Source organism: Doryrhamphus excisus, linkage group LG16 (genome assembly GCF_037039965.1).
Source record: "Doryrhamphus excisus strain RoL-2023G ecotype Guam linkage group LG16, RoL_Dexc_Guam_v1.1, whole genome shotgun sequence".
Taxonomy (NCBI): Eukaryota; Metazoa; Chordata; class Actinopteri; order Syngnathiformes; family Syngnathidae; genus Doryrhamphus; species Doryrhamphus excisus.
The window spans coordinates 13,877,574-13,898,937 of NC_136372.1; the positions used below are offsets into that span (position 1 = coordinate 13,877,574).

A 21,364-nucleotide genomic window follows, 5' to 3' on the forward strand; every position below is an offset into this window, starting at 1 on the left:
ATGTCTTTATATGTCATCATATTTTGACTTTATTATTGTTTTGACTTTCTTTTACACACAGTACCTATTATCTTGCAGTAGGAGGTCTTTATTATTATTATTATTATTATTATTATTATTATTATTATTATTATTATTATTATTATTATTATTATTATTATTATTATTATTATATAATTATATAATTATATTAATTATATTTTGATTTTCATGAAAAATTACTGCTCTTTTTTCAATTTTTTCTGTTTTGCTTTGTATTTGTGTATTTTAGAAGGCATATTAATATTATTTTTGCCTTTTTTCCCCAAATATTTCAACTTTTTTCTGCTTCTACCTATTTTCCCTTTTTTCTTACCAAATTTTGACTTTAATCCTAAAATTATAACCTTTCCCCAACCTAATGTTTCTAAAATTGCAACCTACTTCTTCAGTTGTTAAAACTTAAAATAATTAAAATTATTTAAAATAAAATTAAAACAATTAAAATTTAAATAATTACAAATAATATGTTTATTCTACTAATATTTTGTCTGTTGTAAAAATGTATTTTTAGTATTTAAATTGTATTTGGGGGCTGATAAAAACACGTTTGTGTGCCATAAGCGGCCCTTCAGCCGCACTTTAGACACCCCTGTAGTAAATGATTAGTGTAAAGGTGTGAACACTGCCTATTATTATATACACTGTACATTATTTGCTCCTTTAAGATCCTTTAAATGTCATGATATAATATATAATTAAAATATACAGCATATAAATAAGTTTCCTTACGTTTGAAAAGAAATCATAGCAGTTCCACATTTGTCCAGCAGGTGTAAATACTGTGTTTTTATTGTACAATCTGAGTTCCACTCGTCACAAGAGATGTTACCAACATGAGAAAGTACAGGAAATACTGCATGTCAAATTTATTTCTACGACGAAAGCAAGTGTAGAAAAATGTGAATAACACCGCATGACGTTACTGACTCGTATACATACATACGTACGTAAGCACTTACAGTGACAATGCATTGTACCACCGTGGTTATGCAACCATTAAAGTCATTATTATACACTGCAATGTACACATTCGTCCATATAATACTTCATTCTGTAGCTATCTGGCCTCTTTGAACATTTTCACATGCACCAACATGAATATTTACACACAAATGTATCAATAGTACATACATATATATTTTTAAATAGCTTATATACATTCGAAGAAGCTGCATTTATTTATTAATGTTGAAAAAATGTTCCAACACAGCAGCTGCCCACCGCAAGGGGGCAGCAGAGTACAAGAAAGACACAAGCTGAGAGCAGAAGTTGATTCATGATGCATTAGTCCAACATGGTGGCTTTATGACTTATTATTATTATTTTTATGATTATTTACCACTGCCACTGACCGCTCTTTCTTTCTGGTGAGTTGTAGATAAGTCAAATAAAATATTATGTGTTTTTACTTACACATTTTTGAAAATATTTTAATTAATCTTCTTCCTTGGTATGTACAAATATTTTATTTTTGTAGTTATTATATCTTATTTTACTTATTGGTATTTATTTCTTATATGTATTTAATTGGTTTGTATTATTTACTATGTATTTAAGTATGTAATCATTATTTGTATTATGACCATGATTGCCATGATCATTTTTATTATGCTCACGATTTAATACAATAAAAAACAATCCAAACACATACAATGAAATATGAATGAACTGTCATTTTTGTTTGGTAGGTCCTGCTATTAATTCCATTAGTATATTTCATTATTTATGATTTTTTAAAATTATTTCTTCGATTTATAATCGTATTATTGAGTACTTATTTGTGTTTATTTTTTGTATTGAAGTATTTTACCATGATTATGCTGTGAAGTAGATTTAGCGAATGTATTTTTAAGCTTGCCTTGAGCTCTATCGAAGCTGACTTTTTCCAGGATGACAAGAACTGAGAAGCCGTGCTCTCTAACGTGAGCGTCCAATGAAAAACATGTAGCGTACGGTGTGTCCAAAATGTAAAAGCCAATTGAACTGAACTGAGCGACAGCAAGGATTGTAGTCTCGAAGAAAAGCACGTTGTCAAGATGGTGGAAGGTTCAACTTGAGCTTAACGGATGTTCTTAACAAAGAGTCTCTGATTTTATTCAACTTGGACTTGAACTTGCTGAGGAGACCTCCTTAGGACCTGCAGCAGCCGGCGCTCTGAACCTCCTTGCTGACGTACTCCTGCAGCTTAAAGTTTTCACTTGGATCCTTCGCAGAACGATGCTTGAGCTCCCTGAGACGCAAGAAGACATTTAGGATTTTCACCCTGAGACACACAAAACCTTCCCTCATTTTGCCAGCTTGTCCAACCTCTTCTGTCCGTGTGCAACAACTACATTTCTCCAGGTCACTCGTGTGCGACAGGAAGAAAACCTCTGGAGCTCCTCGGAAGAAATTGTTGGGCTCAACCCTCTCTATACTCTAAATATAAGACGACTCATCTTTTTCAGACTTTTTTCAACCCAAGACAGAACAGATCAGCGTTTCTCCACTCGATGGTTGGAACCCAAAATGTATGGATATTTTGACGTCTATTTGGTTTGCTATGAAATCTAAATAGGTTGGAAATATTTGTCATCTTTTTTCTTGATATGTACATACAAATATTTGATTATTATAGCATGGATTTCAAAAATTCAACAGAATTTGACTGAAAGCAATTTTAAAATGACAAATAAAAATAGTAAAATACAGTCAAAAAATTATGAATTATTTTTGGAAATTTTGTAATATAAATTTCCAATATTAAATGTCATTAAATGAATAATTTTTGGTTGAAATATTAAAAGTAATTTTCTGGTAGTAATTTCTTTAATTAAAAATAAAAATGACATTTTTAAACTGTAAAATTCAAGTTTACAATATTAAATATATATTTATAAATTATAAATATATACAATTACAAAACATTTTTTTATCACAAATATTTCAATTAAATTTATATTTTTGCCTGGCTGAAATATTTTGGTTGAAATATTAAAAGTAATTTTCTGGTAGTAATTTTTTTAATTAAAAATAAAAATGACATTTTTAAACTGTAAAATTCAAGTTTACATAAATACATAAATTATAAATATATACAATTACAAAACTATTTTGTTATCACAAATATTTCAACTAAATTAATATTTTTGCCTGGCATCTACCTCCTAGTGTTTTTTTTATTTTTAGCGGCCATTCCCCCCCTGAAATCCACTTTGCACATGTAATTGAGTGTATTTTTATTTTGTGAGTGTTTTAAACTGCTTTTGCCGCTATAAAGTGTGTGGGTGAGCATGGGAGAAGGTAACAGGGTGTGTACTCACCTGGCCACAGCAGTGAAGGCCAAGTCCACATTGAGACCCGACCTGGCGCTGGTCTCCATGAAAGGAACCCCAAACTCCTGCCCGGTCATAAAAAGATATCGCAGTATGTCATGGAGGGAGAAATCATCATAGAAATGTAAAGTTCAAACAGCCTCACCTTTGCCAGCCTTTCGCCGTCTTCTCTCTTCACCACCCTCTCATGAGTGGCATCCGCCTGGAGAAAGCAGGACAAAGCATGTTAAAAAAAACAAAAAAACACTAATGAGCCGACGTGTAAGCATATGCACACCCACCAGCTGTGGACACTGGCCGGCTATTTTGTCCACAGTTTACATAACAGCCGTGGTTGGCATGCAGGTAATAATGAGTCAAAACGGGCTCCCAGGATGCTAATTTAAGGGCTGACACGGAGGTGTGTGTGTGTGTGTGTGTGTGTGTGTGTGTGTGTGTGCGATGAAGCTCAGGCATCTGTTCCGCTGAGAAGGAGGAATAGGAATTGTCGTCGTTGAGAGATATGGGTGATATTTGCAAATGAGCTGGTGGAGGCGTGGGAGCTAAAAATGACTAAAATTCTACTTTTGGGAACGCCATCGGACCCGGCAACCATTCAGTGGATAGTGATTCATTTTAAGATGTGTAGCGAAGCCTACTTTTCTTAGAAATTATGATTGTGTGTTGTATAATTTCAATATACAATATTCATTCATTTTCTACCGCTTTTCCTCACGAAGGCCGCGGGGTTGCTGGAGCCTATCCCAGCTGTTTTCAGGCGAGAGGCGGGGTACACCCTGGTCAGGTGGCCAGCCAATCACAGGGCACATATAGACAAACAACCATTCACACTCACATTCATACCTATGGACAATTTGGAGTCGCTAATTAACCTAGCATGTTTTTGGAATGTGGGAGGAAACCGGAGTACCCGCAGAAAACCCACACAAACCCAAATTCCGAGGGTGGAATTGAACCCTGGTCTCCTAGCTGTGAGGTCTGCACGCTAACCACTCGACCGCCGTGCCGCCAGAAGTTAGCATGTTTCGGTCAAAGTATAGGTGGAGTTCTGTGTGGGAGGAAACCGGAGTACCCGGAGAAAATCCAGAGATGGTCGAGGGTGGAATTGAACCATGGTCTCCTAGCTGTGACGTCTGTGCGCTAACCACTTGAACACCGTGCAGCCCAATATACAATATGACATATTTAATTTTGTTATTTATAGGTCTCAGTAATGTTATTAATGGGACAATAGCCACTACAGGAAGTACTATAAATAACAGGAAGTAAAAAAAAAATGAGGAACTCTCCTAATGAGAATATGTGTGAGTCTATATTATGTCTTATTTTCTCTTATTGTTCTCTTATACGTTGCAGTTCCCTTAGAAATGGTGTGTCAATGTAGGCACCAAGCTAAAAGAAAAATGGAATTATCACAGTTCCTTCTTTAGGAATGGAATTTTTTGGTATTTTGAGCATAGAAAACCTGTTTAGGGTCTTCTAAATACATTTATCGACATTGCTAGAGCCCTCTAGACATAAAATAACACCCCTATAGTTATTTTTACACTCCAATTTGCCAATATAGGAGACAAAACAAGATATAATAGAGGCTGCATGTTTGCCGAGTGGTTAGGCCTCACAGCTAGGAGACCCGAGTTCAATTCCACTCTTGGCCATCTCTGTGTGGAGTTTGCATGTTCTTCCCGTGCATGCGTGGGTTTCCTCCCACATTCCAAAAACATGCTAGGTTAATGAGCGACTCCAAATTGTCCATAGGTATGAATGTAAGTGTGAATGGTTTGTCTATATGTGCCCTGTGATTGGCTGTCTTCTCGCCCGAAGACAGCTGGGATAGGCTCCAGCACCCCCGCGACCCTCGTGAGGATATGCAATAGAAAATGAATGAATGAATGAATGTCTACTATATAGTAAGATGAGTGTAGAGGTGACTATAGGGGTGTTATTTCATGTCTAGTGGGCTCTAATAATGTTAAAATAATCAAGTTTTATGTGCTCCAACTACCAAAATATTCAATTTCTAAATAAGGAATCCTAAGGAAGCTATCTGGTCTGGTATCTTGTCTTGCCTTGTTTCCGAGGAGCATGAGGACCACATCCTGTTGGGCGTACTCGTGGATCTCCGTCAGCCACGCCTACAAAAAGAGACAAATTCATTTGTCTAATGATTATAAAACTTTGATATCTGTACTCCAAGAAAAGTATTTTCAGCACAACCAACACTCTATGACACAGAGTAGAAACCTACACAAGTCAAACAGGACTACCTTTGTAGAAAAGGAGTCTTTACACACGACTGTGTTCTTAGCAGCATTCCTGCTAATGAGCCTTTTACTCGTCAGCCAATGGCACGCAGCATCTGCTTCCACGGCCTTGATGCCAATCTGTCTCGTGTTTCACGGTCCTGCATAGTCCTTTGCCCTCTGACAAGAAGCGGCTTGTAATTCAACCTGTCGATGCCTTGCTGTTTGTTGGGGGATTTCTCTCAGGTCACACGCAGCGCATGCTAAATGCTAAATAACAGGAGGCATCTGTTGACGGCGCGGATGGACGGCGTTTGTCTAATAACGGAAGACTTTTCACAGTGAGACGTCTGATATTATTATGTTGGATAATATCAGTATCAGTTTTCTTCTCCCGATATTAATATCAGCAAGCGAGTGAGACGTCATACTTTGCACTTTACTGATGTTTGTGTAGCTTTCCAAAGTGTACCATTGTTGTTACTCTAATAATAATTGACAAAATATTCATAAAAAAATTTGATTAAATTAAAATTAACAAATTAAACATGTAATTAATTTGTATTGAATTAAATTTATGTAATTATATTTTTATTTACGTGCCAAATCTGTACTTTTTAAATGATGCTTAACTGTGACCAAATTCATTCATTCATTCATTTTCTACCGCTTTTTCCTCACGAGGGTCGCGGAGGGGTGCTGGAGCCTAATTACATATAAAATAAAAGGTAATAAAAATAAAATATTTTTTATGGAGTTTGGTGACATGCAACATGAACATTTTTTATTTACTATTAAAATGAATGTGAAAAAAAATTAATAAATTAAAATTAAATTCATTCATTCATTCATTTTCTACCGCTTTTCCTCACGAGGATCGCGGGGGTGCTGGAGCCTATCCCAGCTGTCTTCGGGCGAGAAGACAGCCAATCACAGGGCACATATAGACAAACCATTCACACTTACATTCATACCTATGGACAATTTGGAGTCGCTAATTAACCTAGCATGTTTTTGGAATGTGGGAGGAAACCGAAGTACCCAGAGAAAACCCACGCATGCACGGGAAGAACATGCAAACTCCACACAGAGATGGCCAAGGGTGGAATTGAACTCGGGTCTCCTAGCTGTGAGGCCTAACCACTCGGCTACCATGCAGCCTCTATTATATCTTATTTTGTCTCCTATATTGGCAAATTGGAGTGTAAAAATAACTATAGGGGTGTTATTTTATGTCTAGAGGGCTCTAGCAATGTTGATAAATGTATTTAGAAGACCCTAAACAGGTTTTCTATGCTCAAAATACCAAAAAATTCCATTCCTAAAGAAAGAACTGTGATAATTCCATTTTTCTTTTAGCTTGGTGCCTACAATCACAGGGTACGGTGCCGAAATTGGTACTTAAAAAAATTACATATAAAATAAAAGGTAATAAAAATAAAATATTTTTTATGGAGTTTGGTGACATGCAACATGAACAATTTTTATTTATTATTAAAATTCATTCATTTTCTACCGCTTTTTCCTCACGAGGGTCGCGGGGGTGCTGGAGCCTATCCCAACTGTCTTCGGGTGAGAGGCGGGGTACACCCTGGACTATTCGCCAGCCAATCACAGGGCACAGTGCCGAAATTGGTACTTAAAAAATTACATATAAAATAAAAGGTAATAAAAATAAAATATTTTTTATGGAGTTTGGTGACATGCAACATGAACAATTTTTATTCACTATTAAAATTAATGTGAAAAAAATTAATAAATTAAAATAAAATTAATGTGAATAAATAACTCATTTTATCTTTAACTTGGTTTGCATATTGCAGCCTTGGCCTGGCATCACAGCCAAAGAAGCATCATATGTTCATTTGTTTAACTGATTAATATCAGCTGATATTTAGTATGAAAGCTATTATTATTATTATTATGGAGTATCTCCGTTTCAGGTGATGAGGTGACAAAATGACCCTTCAGCTCTCTGAAACATCTTGATCGAGATGCTTTCAAGTCCAGAAATCCAAAATTTACAGCACTATAGTTCCTGCCAGTTCCTGGCAGCGACAAATAGGAAAAACCTGGGCTCTGACAACAACGAGCGCAAGTATTGATGTGACTTTAACGGCACAACACTAACGACACAATCACACACAGCTGGCAGAAGCTAACAGGAAGGCTGGCAGCTGATTGGCTGATTGGAAAGCGCTGGACGCTAATAGCTGGCTCAGGTGAAACAGATAACAGACAATTGAAGTTGGTTTGCTACATTTTGACACATTTCTAAGGCAAAATGCTGAATAAATATTGTCATGTGACACTAATTCTCTAAAATACGCAGCTTGCTGGACTAATAATGGATCTAATAATGTAAAAAATAGTCAATACTACAATAAAATATTAACTTTATTGAATTAATTTATCGTCTACAACCAATTAACCGCCACATTGCTTTCCATAGGTTGATTATTTGTTTGGCATCCCATTTTAAAAACAAAACAAAAATAAAGGGCAAACAACACAGAACAGCTTTGTAAGCACATTTCAAAGCACTGGCAGGATAAAGCGAAAGAGCTTTTCTGTTTGCACGGCGTTGCTGACATGTCTGAGTGCCAGCAAGCGGCGTGATGCACGTCTGGATGACTGATGAGCTTTGAAAAGATGCAGTCAGTCACAAGAAAAACACACGGAGTAAAAGTTCACCGGCTGGCTTCTTTTCGTGTGCTGGGTGGGGCGGGGGGAGCTAAATAAAGTTTTAGAAGGTAGTGAAAACAAGATTGTTTTGCAGAGTAGTGCCAACATAACAACATTTTAGTGTGTTTCACCGAATCGCCACCAAATTTGGTACAGGCTTGTCGGGGACTGAGAAGCGCACGAGTGCCAAATTTGAGCAGGATTGGTTGAAAAACATGGCCGCCCTTAAGTAAAACATCTGCAAAGTGATAACAACTGTTTAACAACATTCCACATTACAAAATAAGTCAGAAGAGTATGTATTGGTTCAGGGGTCTCAAACTCAGTTTACCTGGGGGCCACTGGCGCTAGGGTCAGGTTTAAAAAAAAATATATATATAAAATATAATATAATATAATAATTTAATATAATATTATAATAATATAAGATAATATTATATTATATATAATTCTAATATAATATAATATAAAATAATATTATAATATATATATATATATATATAATATTATATTAAAAACAGAAAAAATTTATTTAAAAAAACTTCTGCTATACCCTACACTTTTTGGTTTTCCACCAGAAAAGCTCTGATAAAACATGTAATTGTTCTCAAATATCTTATTTTATATTTTTAATACCTATATAATACCTATATAATACCTATTTTTATTGACTACACAAAATAATATGAAAAAAAGAAAAAATAAATAAAAATTAACAAAATAAATCAATTAATCAGTAATAAATAAATAAAATAATAATAAAGCAGCAAATAAGAAAAACTTAACAAACCTCATATAATTGGTGGGTCGAGAAATTATTTTTTTTCTGATTCAAATGAACAGTATTAACAGTTATTAACAGCTCTGATAAAACATTTCATTATTCTCAAATATCTTCATTTTTATTTACTACACAAAATAAAATGAAAAAAATAAATACAAATTAAGAAAATAAATAAATTAATCAGTAATAAATAAATCAAATAATAATAAAACAGCAAATAAGAAAAACTTAACAAAACTCATATAATTGGCGGGTCGAGAAATTATTTTTTTTCTGATTCAAATGAACAGTATTAACAGTTATTTAACCTTTAACATGAACATTAATGAAACTTAACCATTTTACCTAATTAGCAAGTTAGCATCGTTACATGCAAAATGGCGTCAATTGTGTCCGGTGTGCACACAGCTTTAAGCTGTGATATTGGATTGATATCGTTATTGGCTGCGATAATAGTATTGGAAGTCGATATATAAAAAGGTCAACGTCAGAGAAATTGATATGTCACAATATTTTGTCCCAGCCATGATAGCAAACCTTTCGTCTTCATGCAGAGACCATTTTTGGGTTGTTGCTGAGCAGGCAGAAATGTATAAGTAAAATGAAGCGCTCGCTGTTTCTTAAAGAGGGGGGGGGGGGTTGTTTCCATGTAGGCCATCAAACAAAACACCTCTGACAGGGATCCATCTCCAGAAGATATTGATCCAAGATGAACAAGACTGAATAGGACCATTCATTCATCATCTTTGGACCAATGTGTGCGGATAAATGACTGTAATGAGACAATGACACAAAGCCTCAGGGGGCATGAGATAATCATTGGAGCGGCATTCATTAACATTAGCGTTTATTAGCATGAGTCAGCGCTCGCTATTTGCAGCCTCATTGTACCCGAACACCAAATGTGGGCCTTGAAGGGATGGATGTGCTTCATCAACCCTCTTTGCATAACTTCTTTTACTTCATTTTGGACGTTTACATGGAGAAGCTGTGCCTGTTCTGCAGTGAAAAGCTAGCATATGTTACCACTAGCGCTTTCAAACAACAGTTGATATTCACATTTACCAATAAAACTGCATAACAACTGGCTTAAATTATGACGATAAAGATAAAGATGAAAACTACTGAAATTGTATTTAATTTTACTTTTAATTTTACTTTACTTTTAATGAAAAAAAAATTGGAAAATTAAATTTAAGTCTAATCAAAATTAAGTTTATATTCTTCTCATTTTAAAGGGGACCTATTATGCTCATTTCTGGCCATTTGTATTGAGTTGTGAACTCCTATAGAGCAGCTACACACAATAACCCGCACAGAAAGCTTTATAGATCTTCCAGAATCGGCACCTATTCCAGCTGTGCTTCCTGTGAAAACAGTCTGTTTAATTTATTCCACCCACGGCTCGCTTCCAGGCACACCCACTCCACTGTGGTGCCCACGAGGACTTTTGGATAGCTGCCGAAGCCAACTTTATCGGAGTTCATAATATACGACGATATGTGTTTTTAAAATGATCGTGAGAAGAATAATTGGACAAAAATGCTTTAAAACTTCCATCAACTGGTATATTTTCTCATGATATTAGCATACAGCATATGTGTCAAAATAGAATGATTATAAAACCACTGAAATTGTATTTATTTTTACTTTTAATTTTACTTTACTTTTAATTTAAAAAAATAGAAAATTAAATTTAAGTCTAATCAAAATTAAGTTTATATTCTTCTCATTTTAAAGAGGACCTGTTATGCTTATTTCTGGCCATTTGTATTGAGTTGTGAACTCCTATAGAGCAGCTACACACAATAACCCGCACAGAAAGCTTTATAGATCTTCCAGAATCGGCAACTATTCTAGCTGTGCTTCCTGTAAAAACAGTCTGTTTAATTTATTCCACCCACGGCTCACCTCCAGGCACACCCACTCCACTGTGGTGCCCACGAGGACTTTTGGATAGCTGCCGAAGCCAACTGTATCAGAGTTTATAATAAACGACGATTTGTCTTTTTTAAAATGTCCGCTTCCGACTCTATTTCTGATCAGGAAGTAGAGTTTGGACAGTCCGAAGTTCAAGAAAAAAGGTTACTTCAAGACATCTCTGAATGGTACCTTACCTTTAGCATGTTAGCATTAGGTTGCTATACAGACAACCACTTTTATTAAAGTATTTTTCTTTTGCTGGTAGGGAATCAGTAACTCCAACCACTTCTGCCTGATGCTTGCCTTGTTAGGAATTGTAAATAAATGCAGCTTTATCTTACACCTGAAGAAACCCTTCCCGATAACCATTACTGACACCGATAAAGATAAAGATGATAAAGTGACATGAGCTGTAAGGTAATATAAATGTCCAAAAACCCAAAACAGGTAAAAGAAACGCTTCAATCAAGTCGCTCTTCTTGTTTATGTTCAGCGTATGAAGTTGTGCAACCCATCTATCTTGTTGTGAAATCAAATACTCTGCCTGCCATAATGGATGCTTTCCTTTGCGGCAGTTATGAGCTTCATCCTTCAACTTCGTCATCACGGTCACATCATTTTCGCGCGGGGGCGTCAAACTCGGGATTCACCTTTGGGGCCGCATCGCAGCCCTCGGAGGGCTGAGTAATCCCCCGTTTATCGTGGTTAATTGGTTCCATTAATCGGACCATTAATATTGAAGTCAGATTAAATATTATTTTTATAGTTATGGCATATAAAACATGTTTACAATCTTATAAATATGGGTTTTAACATTATTAGAGACCTCAAGACATGAAAAAACACCCCTATAGTCACCTTTACATTTGTATTGCCCAATATAGAAGAGAATCTTCTTCTTTGGTCTTCCTCTATGCCTCCTACCTGGCAGCGCCCTTCTACAAATATATACACTATCTCTCTTCTGGACATGTCCGAACCCTCTTAGCCTCTAACATGTAATCCTATCCATCGTGGTCACTCTCACTGAGAACCTCAGCATCATCATCTCTGCTACCTCCAGTTCTGCTCATCTCTAGGCCAAACAACATGGCTGATCTCACAACCTTAATAAGACGGCATATAGAAGACAGAATGAGAGTAAACAAGCCATGTAAGACATAAATAAAATTTCCGTTCGACCAGCGTGTCACATTAAATGTGTTCCCTAGGGAACCTTAGTGAGGAGTCTGGTGTCAGTCTCACCCAACACCGACACTTAGTAGCCAATGTAGATTACAATAATGTCCCTGTGATGTACTCAATCCTGATCCTATCCATCTTGGTCACTCTCATTGAGAACCTCAGCATCATCATCTCTGCTACCTCCAGTTCTGCTTCTTGTCTTTTCCTCATCTCTAGGCCAAACAACATGGCTGATCTCACCACCTTAATAAGACAGCATATAGTAGATAGAATGAGAGTAAACAAGCCATGTAAGACGGAAATAAAAGTCCCATTCAAGCAGCGTGTCACATTAAATGTGTTCCCTAGGGTACCTTAGTGAGGAGTCTGGTGTCAGTCTCACCCAACACCGACACCTAGTGGCCAATGTAGATTACAGTAATGTCCTTCTGATGTACTCGTTCCTGATCCTATCCATCCTGGTCACTCCCAATGAGAACCTGAGCATCCTAATCTCTGCTACTTCCAGTTCTGCTTCCTGTCTTTTCCTCAGTGGCACTGTCTCTAGGCCAAACAACATGGCTGGTCTCACCACAGTTTTGTATAACTTATAAGAGAAAATAAGACAGAAATAAGACGGCAAATAGTAGACAGAATGAGAGTAAACAAGACGGAAATAAAACTCCCGTTCCAGCAGCGTGTCACATTAAATGTGTTCCCTAGGGAACCTGAGTCAGGAGTCTGGTGTCAGTCTCACCCAACACTGACACCTAGTGGCCAATTTAGGTTACAGTAATGTCCCTGTGATGTACTCGTTCCTGATCCTATCCATCGTGGTCACTCTCATTGAGAACTTCAGCATCCTAATCTCTGCTACCTCCAGTTCTGCTTCCTGTCTTTTCCTCAGTGGCACTGTCTCTAGGCCAAACAACATGGCTGGACTCACCACCTTATAAGAGAAAATAAGACAGAAATAAGACGGCATATAGTAGACAGAATGAGAGTAAACAAGACGTAAATAAAACTCCAGTTCGAGCAGCGTGTCACATTAAATGTGTTCCCGAGGGAACCTTAGTGAGGAGTCTGGTGCCAGTCTCACCCAACACTGACACCTAGTGGCCAACGTAGATTACAGTACTGTACTACATTATCATTTATAATGCTTCTTCTCCCATTTAGTCTGATCCTTTAGCCATTAAAAAATCATTTGGGTGAGCCGAATGTAGCCCCCGGGCCTTGAGTTTAACACCTGTGATTTAGCAGCCCCCCATACCACTCTTCTTCTACTCTTTCACCGTGAGCCGGTTCCTTCTGGACCATGGATTGGAGAAGAAGAGACCCGACACCAGGACATGTGAGGCGTTACTCAAGCTGGCGGTTAACGCTGAATTATTTGCGATGACGAATAACGACGCACGTCCGACTTCAAATGTTCCGTCGTCAAGTTGAAGAAAAGCACAGCCGGGTCACCTTCGCTCTCATTTATTGTGTGACGCAGGAGATGATGGGAGAGCTTTGTCATTTTGATGGACACTTATGAAAAAGCCCGTCTGGTCCATTATAAAAAAAAAAAAAAAGATTCCTCACACTCAATTTGTTCTCTTCTCCTCGTGTTTAGTACATCTCATTGCTCTCCGCCGCCATTGATAGAAATTCCCAGCATTTTGGAATGAGTATGGATCCTTTTCTAGTGCAGTTTGACTTCAACTTAACAAGAAAAAAGAAAAAAATGGACTCACCCGAATGTTGTCAAAGGATGTTTTGTTGGTGACATCATAGAGCAGAAGCAGCGCTGAAAGAAAAAAACACATCTGAGAGGCTGCGGCATCTTCTTAAATATCAGAAACACAAATATCCAACCCTGATATTTCAGAATAAAATCCTACCTTCCTGTGTACTTTCCTCCATACACGTCTTATTTACGTCATTCATTCATTCATTTATTTTCTTCCGCTTTTTCCTCAAGAGAGTTGCGGGGGGTGCTGGAGCCTATCCCACCAGCTGTCTTCGGGCGAGAGGCGGGGTACACCCTGGACTGGTCACCAGCCAATCACAGGGCACATATAGACAAACAACCATTCACACTCACATTCATACCTAAGGACAATTTGGAGTCGCTAATTAACCTAGCATGTTTTTGGAATGTTGGAGGAAACCCACACATGCAAACTCCACACAGAGATGGCCAAGGGTGGAATTGAACTCGGGTCTCCGAGCTGTGAAGCCTAACCACTCACCTGCCGTGCAGCCCCTATTATATCTTCTCTTCTCTTATTTTGTCTCCTATATTGGCTAAATGGAGTGTAAAAATAACTATAGGGGTGTTATTTTATGTCTAGAGGGCTCTAACAATGTTGATAAATGTATTTCTAAAACCCTAAACAGGTTTTCTATGCTCAAAATACCAAAAAATTCCATTCCTAAAGAAGTGATAATTCCATTTTTCTCTTAGCTTAGCCAGCCAATCACAGGGCACATATAGACAAACAACCATTCACACTCACATTCATACCTATGGACAATTTGGAGTCACCAATTAACCTAGCATGTTTTTGGAATGTGGGAGGAAACCGAAGTACCCGGAAAAAACCCACGCATGCACGAGAACAACATGCAAACTCCACACAGAGATGGCCGAGGGTGGAATTGAACCCTGGTCTCCTTGCTTTGAGGTCTGCGCGCTAACCACTAGACCGCCGTGCCGCTTATTTATGTCATATTTTCTCTTATTATATGCACTATATTGGGTAATCAGAGTGTAAAAATAACTATAGGGGTGTTATTTCATGTCTGCAGGGCTCTAATAATGTTAAAAAGTTTATTCAGAATGTGGTAAACTAGGTTTTCTTTGCTGTACGCTCACTTATTGAGTCACCAAGTATGGTTCCCAGGCTATTTTGGAGTATTTTACATTCCATTGTTGGCTCTATAGTCTATGCGAACTACTCAGGCGTGTGACTACCGGAAAACAAATGATCCTGAAAATGAGCATTAGCGCTGCTCCTCCATCTTTAGTCAGCAGGTAGACTTGAGAAGCGGCCAGCGGCTTCCCAGGAGAGCTGCGTAAATCTGAGCTTGGCGAGAGACGTGTCTTGGGGGGAGGACGCGTTTCACTCTTCTGTGATTTGTTAGCGCTGGCCGGTTGAAGTCAGGACACGCGGTTGCACGAGTGGATGGACGAGTGAGGCTGGGATGCATGTCAAATTATTGCGAGGAGAGAAAGCGCTGATGATCAAGGTGATGCTGGAGCGAGAGACTTTAATCCTTGGAGGATAACGAGGTGGAGGAGAGATTAAAAGGAGGTGTAGAGGTGCACTGAGAACTGCATTTAATGATGTGATTTATGTAACTTTGAAAAAAGAAATTATACTTCAAACTGGACAGCACTCTGGTGGAAAAGTGAGAAGAATAATTGGACAAAAATGCTTTAAAACTTCCATCAACTGGTATATTTTCTCATGATATTAGCATACAGCATATGTGTCAAAATAGAATGATTATAAAACCACTGAAATTGTATTTATTTTTACTTTTAATTTTACTAAATTTTTATTTTATATTATTATATATATTATATAATATATAATATATAATATATAATATATATAATATATATAATATATATAATATATATATAATATATATAATATATATAATATATATAATATATATAATATATATAATATATATAATATATATTAATATATAATATATTATTATATATTATTTCTTATTTAAAAAATTAGAAAATTAAATTTAAGTCTAATCAAAATTAAGTTTATATTCTTCTCATTTTAAAGGGGACCTATTATGCTCATTTCTGGCCCTTTGTATTGAGTTGTGAACTCCTATAGAGCAGCTACACACAATAACCCGCACAGAAAGCTTTATAGATCTTCCAGAATCGGCACCTATTCCAACTGTGCTTCCTGTGAAAACAGTCTGTTTAATTTATTCCACCCATGGCTCGCATCCAGGCACTCCCACTTTGCTGTGGTGCCCACGAGGACTTTTGGATAGCTGCCGAAGCCAACTTTATCGGAGTTCATAATAAATGACGATTTGTCTTTTTAAAATGTCCGCTTCCGACTTCTATTTCTGATCAGGAAGTAGAGTCTGGACAGTCCAAAGTTCAAGAAAAAAGGTTACTTCAAGACATCTCTGAATGGTAAATAGCTTTAGCATGTTAGCATTAGGTTGCTATACAGACAACCACTTTTGTTCCATTGGGACACTGATAAATTGTTATTTACTGCTTGCTCTTCTGAGTCTTCCACATGACGAAGTAACGTTGGAATGGCGTCAGGCTTCAGGAAATTTGTCGGTTAGTTCAGCTACATACTGGCCCATGTTCAAAAACAGTCCAGTGTGAAATATCGTTGACAGATTAAAGTATTTTTCTTTTGCTGTTAGGGTATCAGTAACTCCAACCACTTCTGCCTGATGTTTGCCTCGTTAGGAATTGTAAATAAATGCAGTTTTATCTTACACCTGAAGAAACCCTTCCCGATAACCGTTACTGACACCGCAAACAAAGAAGCAGAGCTTTTATCTGGCCTACAGCACACGCCCATATAAGGAAGCCTGGCACTCTGTGACATCACAGAGAGTCAGTGTTTGGAAAAAAGTCTCTGAAACAGAGCGTTTAGAGCCATTCCAAATGCGGAAACCTTATTATCTGAAACTTTGGCATGGTTTAACACAAGAATACAACATTCTAACTACATTTATAAGTCAAAAAAGTGTAAAAAGCATAATACGTTCCCTTTAATGCATTCTGTCTTTGAATCATGTCAAAAATTCTAATAATGCTTAAAAATGAATATAAGTCCAATGCATCCATGCAGACTAGCTAAACTTAGACCAACCACACTGAAGGCTGCATCTCACCGTGGGCGTCGCGGTAGTAAGCGTGGGTGACGCTGCGGAACCTTTCCTGCCCGGCTGTGTCCCAGATCTGCAAAAGAGGTAAAAGCTAATCTGCCAATGAAAGAAAAGGAAAAGCTTTCTGTCTTTCAAATTGAGTTTCCCTGCTGGTGAAGTCTCTGGTGCATTGACAGACAATGGAAAGTGGAATTGAATTGACCTTCCGCATACGGAATGGGGGTCGGATGAATTCAGCATTGAGAAAAAGGAGGGGGAGAATAAACTGGCTATTTTATACTAGAAGTCATTCAAAAATACTTCCTTTGCAAAACATACATTGTGTTCATCGTTCTTTAGGATGATTCTTATGCAGTATTTTGTCTTTTTATCTGCCTCTAAATGTAATTTACCAACAAGCCACCATATTCTCATTGTGATTTCATCCGCTTACGTATTAAAATGCAGAACGACATCTACATGGTTTCTTTTTCTAGTACAGCAACCCCTCGTTTATGGAACTTAATTGGTTCCACATCTGACCCTGGATTCCTTATTCATCAATAGAATATTTTCATAATGAGAGCATAGAAAATCTGTTTACCTGTTCTCTAATAATGGTTTTTACCATTATTAGAGCCCCCTAGACATGAAATAACACCCCTATAGTCACATTTAGACTCATACCCCAGAGAAAATAAGACATAATATAAAAAATACAAAAACAAATGCAAAAATACCAAAATAAATAAAATAAATAAAATAAATAAATGAAGAAAAAAACACACTAAACATAATAAATACTGTAAAAAACACAAAAAACTAGAAAATAATATTGCAAAACCACAAACAAGCACCAAACAATATAATATATATAAACAAAAATATTCAAAAAAAATTAAATAATATTCAAAAAAATATTTAAAACAAAACATTCTACAAATGCTGAAAAAAACATCAAATACTACAAAAGAAATACTGCAAAAAACACCAAACACGAAACAAAAACTGCAGAAAACAATAATAAAAAAACCCCCACCCCAAACAAAACAGCATTGGGAGAGTTGTTCTTTTTAACTTCCTGTTCTGTACAGTACTTCCTGCGGTGGCTGTTGTCTCATCAGTGTGACATTACTGATACCTAGTGACCGGTGTAGAGTACCACATGTCATTGAATGCATCTTCTGAAAGCCTTATATTTGTATTTTTATTTGAGTAAACACACAGTGTCTTCAACCACAAAATAGCATCATTAACTGTGATGGCGGTACCCAATATTATTATTATTATTATTATTATTATTATTATTATTATTATTATTATTATTATTATTATTATTATTATTATTATTATTATTATTATTATTATCGGGATCCAATAACCTTAGAAATCCGTTTTTCTTCCTTTTTCTCTTCACACCTCTTCCCAAATGCAGCGTCAGCTTTGATGCCGACTTTCTGTCCTCTTTGCGTTTGTTGTCACACCCACATGATTTACTGGAGGATGAAGAATGAACATGGGGGGGGGGCAACTCTCTCTCCTTGAAGTGATGTGAAGCCAATTATAGCAAAATGAATACATAACACAGCACGCTCGCCCACACACACACACACACACACACACACACACTGAGCTGCCAAATAATATAATAAACTTCATTAGCTGCTGATGGAAATATTGAGCTGTTTCTTACTGTGCGGTAAATGAAGATAGTTTATGGGAGAAATATGAGAAATTATCACTTATGGATCTACAGTATCAATGACTGCAGTGTAGAATTGACTTTCATACGTCTCTATTAGGAATTTGATGAAGTTCTTACCTGCAGCTTGACCTTGACTCCATCAATACTGAGGACTTTATTCTGGAAATGAACACAAGAAATGATGATTAAGATTTCACTGGTGTGTGTGTGTGCAATGAATAATGCATGGATCCATCGCACTACTGGCCTCGGCTTGATGACCCCCCGCCCCCACGAGAGGATGCTCGCCTCACCTTTATCTTCATCTTGCTGTGGGAGTTAAGCTGCAGCTTCCTAACGACGAAGCTCATTGCAATTCTAAATGCACGACATATGTCTTCTTTTTGTTTTTTAAATGACTGACATCACGTTACCCTTCAGAAATATTCATTCATTCATTCACATTTGAAAAATATGGTGATTCACCAAGACACTCCTTGTATTGATTATTCATTCATTCAATTTCCACTGCTTATCCTCATGAGGGTCGCGGAGGTGCTGGAGCCTATCCCAGTTGTAAAATCTAAATAGTAAGAGGAATAAAAAAAAGTTACAAGAAGTTATAATATTATTAGGAAAAATAACATTTTAGTCGTTTTAGTTGTAATATTAAAGACCTTTTTTTTTTAAAGGTATGAGAAACAAAAACAACAATAAATAAAGTTGGAATTCTTGGGAAATTTGTTTGCGGAACATAAAGTCAATATTAATTAAAACTAAATTGAAGATTAAACCAGGGAAAAGCTAAAATTGCGGGTTGCTTCGGTTTTTCTTTGGAAAATACAGCAGTGCCTTGGTTAACATCATTCATCTCTTGCAGAAGATCCGACTCAAACCAAAACAGACTCTAACCGAAGCATATTTTCCCATTTAAGGTCATGTAAATCCATTTAATCGGTTACAGACATTTATTCATTCATCCATTTTCTACCGCTTAACTTCACCAGGGTCGCGGGGGGTGGGGGGGGGGGGGCGGTGCTGGAGCTTATCCCAACATCTGCGACTAGTTCTTTTTTTTTTTTTTTACAATTTCGGTCCAGTTTTTCTTTAGAAAATACAGCAGTGCCTTGGTTAACATCATTCATCTCTTCCAGAAGATCCGACTAGAACCAAAACAGACTCTAACCAAAGCAAATTTTCCCATTTAAGATTATGTAAATCCATTTCATCGGTTACAGACATTCATTCATTCATTCATCCATTTTCTACTGCTTATCCTCACGAGGGTCGCGGGGGGGAAGGGGGGGTGCTGGAGCTTATCCCAACGTCTGCGACTACTTCTTTTTTTTTTTTTTTACAATTTCGGTCCAGTTTTTCTTTAGAAAATACAGCAGTGCCTTGGTTAACATCATTCATCTCTTCCAGAAGATCCGACTAGAACCAAAACAGACTCTAACCAAAGCAAATTTTCCCATTTAAGATTATGTAAGTCCATTTCATCGGTTACAGACATTCATTCATCCATTTTCTACTGCTTATCCTCACGAGGGTCGCAGGGGGGATGGGGGGGTGCTGGAGCTTATCCCAACGTCTGCGACTACTTCTTTTTTTTTTTTTTACAATTTCGGTCCAGTTTTTCTTTAGAAAATACAGCAGTGCCTTGGTTAACATCATTCATCTCTTCCAGAAGATCCGACTAGAACCAAAACAGACTCTAACCAAAGCAAATTTTCCCATTTAAGATTATGTAAATCCATTTCATCGGTTACAGACATTCATTCATTCATTCATTCATCCATTTTCTACTGCTTATCCTCACGAGGGTCGCGGGGGGGATGGGGGGGTGCTGGAGCTTATCCCAACGTCTGCGACTACTTCTTTTTTTTTTTTTACAATTTCGGTCCAGTTTTTCTTTAGAAAATACAGCAGTGCCTTGGTTAACATCATTCATCTTTTCCAGAAGATCCGACTAGAACCAAAACAGACTCTAACCAAAGCATATTTTCCCATTTAAGGTCATGTAAATCCATTTAATCGGTTACAGACATTTATTCATTCATCCATTTTCTACCGCTTAACTTCACCAGGGTCGCAGGGGGGTGGGGTGGGGGGGGGGTGCTGGAGCTTATCCCAACATCTGCGACTACTTCTTTTTTTTTTACAATTTCGGTCCAGTTTTTCTTTAGAAAATACAGCAGTGCCTTGGTTAACATAATTCATCTCTTGCAGAAGATCCGACTCAAACCAAAACAGACTCTAACCAAAGCATATTTTCCCATTTAAGATCATGTAAATCCATTTAATCGGTTACAGACATTCATTCATTCATCAATTTTCTACCGCTTTTCCTCACTAGGGTCGCGGGGGGTGGGCGTGGGGGTTGGGGGGGTGCTGGAGCTTATCCCACCATCTGCGACTACTTTTTTTTTTTACAATTTCGATCCAGTTTTTCCTTAGAGAATACAGCAGTGCCTTGGTTAACATTATTCATCTCTTCCAGAAGATCCGACTCAAACCAAAACAGACTCTAACCAAAGCAAATTTTCCCATTTAAGATCATGTAAATCCATTTAATCGGTTACATTCATTCATTCATTCATTCATTCATTCATTTTCTACTGTTTATCCTCACTAGGGTCGCGAGGGGAAGGGGTGCTGGAGC

The 21,364-nt window shown here is 37.1% G+C and overlaps 1 protein-coding gene across 1 annotated transcript in view; it reads right to left on the reverse strand.

Moving 5' to 3' along the window:
* Positions 1–810: 810 nt before the first annotated feature.
* LOC131102992 (ras-related protein Rab-26-like) overlaps positions 811–21,364 on the reverse strand; it is a 41,798-nt gene continuing 21,244 nt past the window's right edge. The window contains exons 3-9 of the mRNA XM_058048778.2: positions 18,841–18,882; positions 17,046–17,112; positions 13,895–13,947; positions 5,426–5,491; positions 3,502–3,558; positions 3,345–3,421; positions 811–2,272 (exon numbers count right to left, since the gene is read on the reverse strand). Of these exons, the coding sequence (XP_057904761.1) occupies positions 2,173–2,272; positions 3,345–3,421; positions 3,502–3,558; positions 5,426–5,491; positions 13,895–13,947; positions 17,046–17,112; positions 18,841–18,882 (462 nt within the window). The 3' untranslated portion in view covers positions 811–2,172. The remainder of the gene's footprint in view (positions 2,273–3,344; positions 3,422–3,501; positions 3,559–5,425; positions 5,492–13,894; positions 13,948–17,045; positions 17,113–18,840; positions 18,883–21,364) is intronic.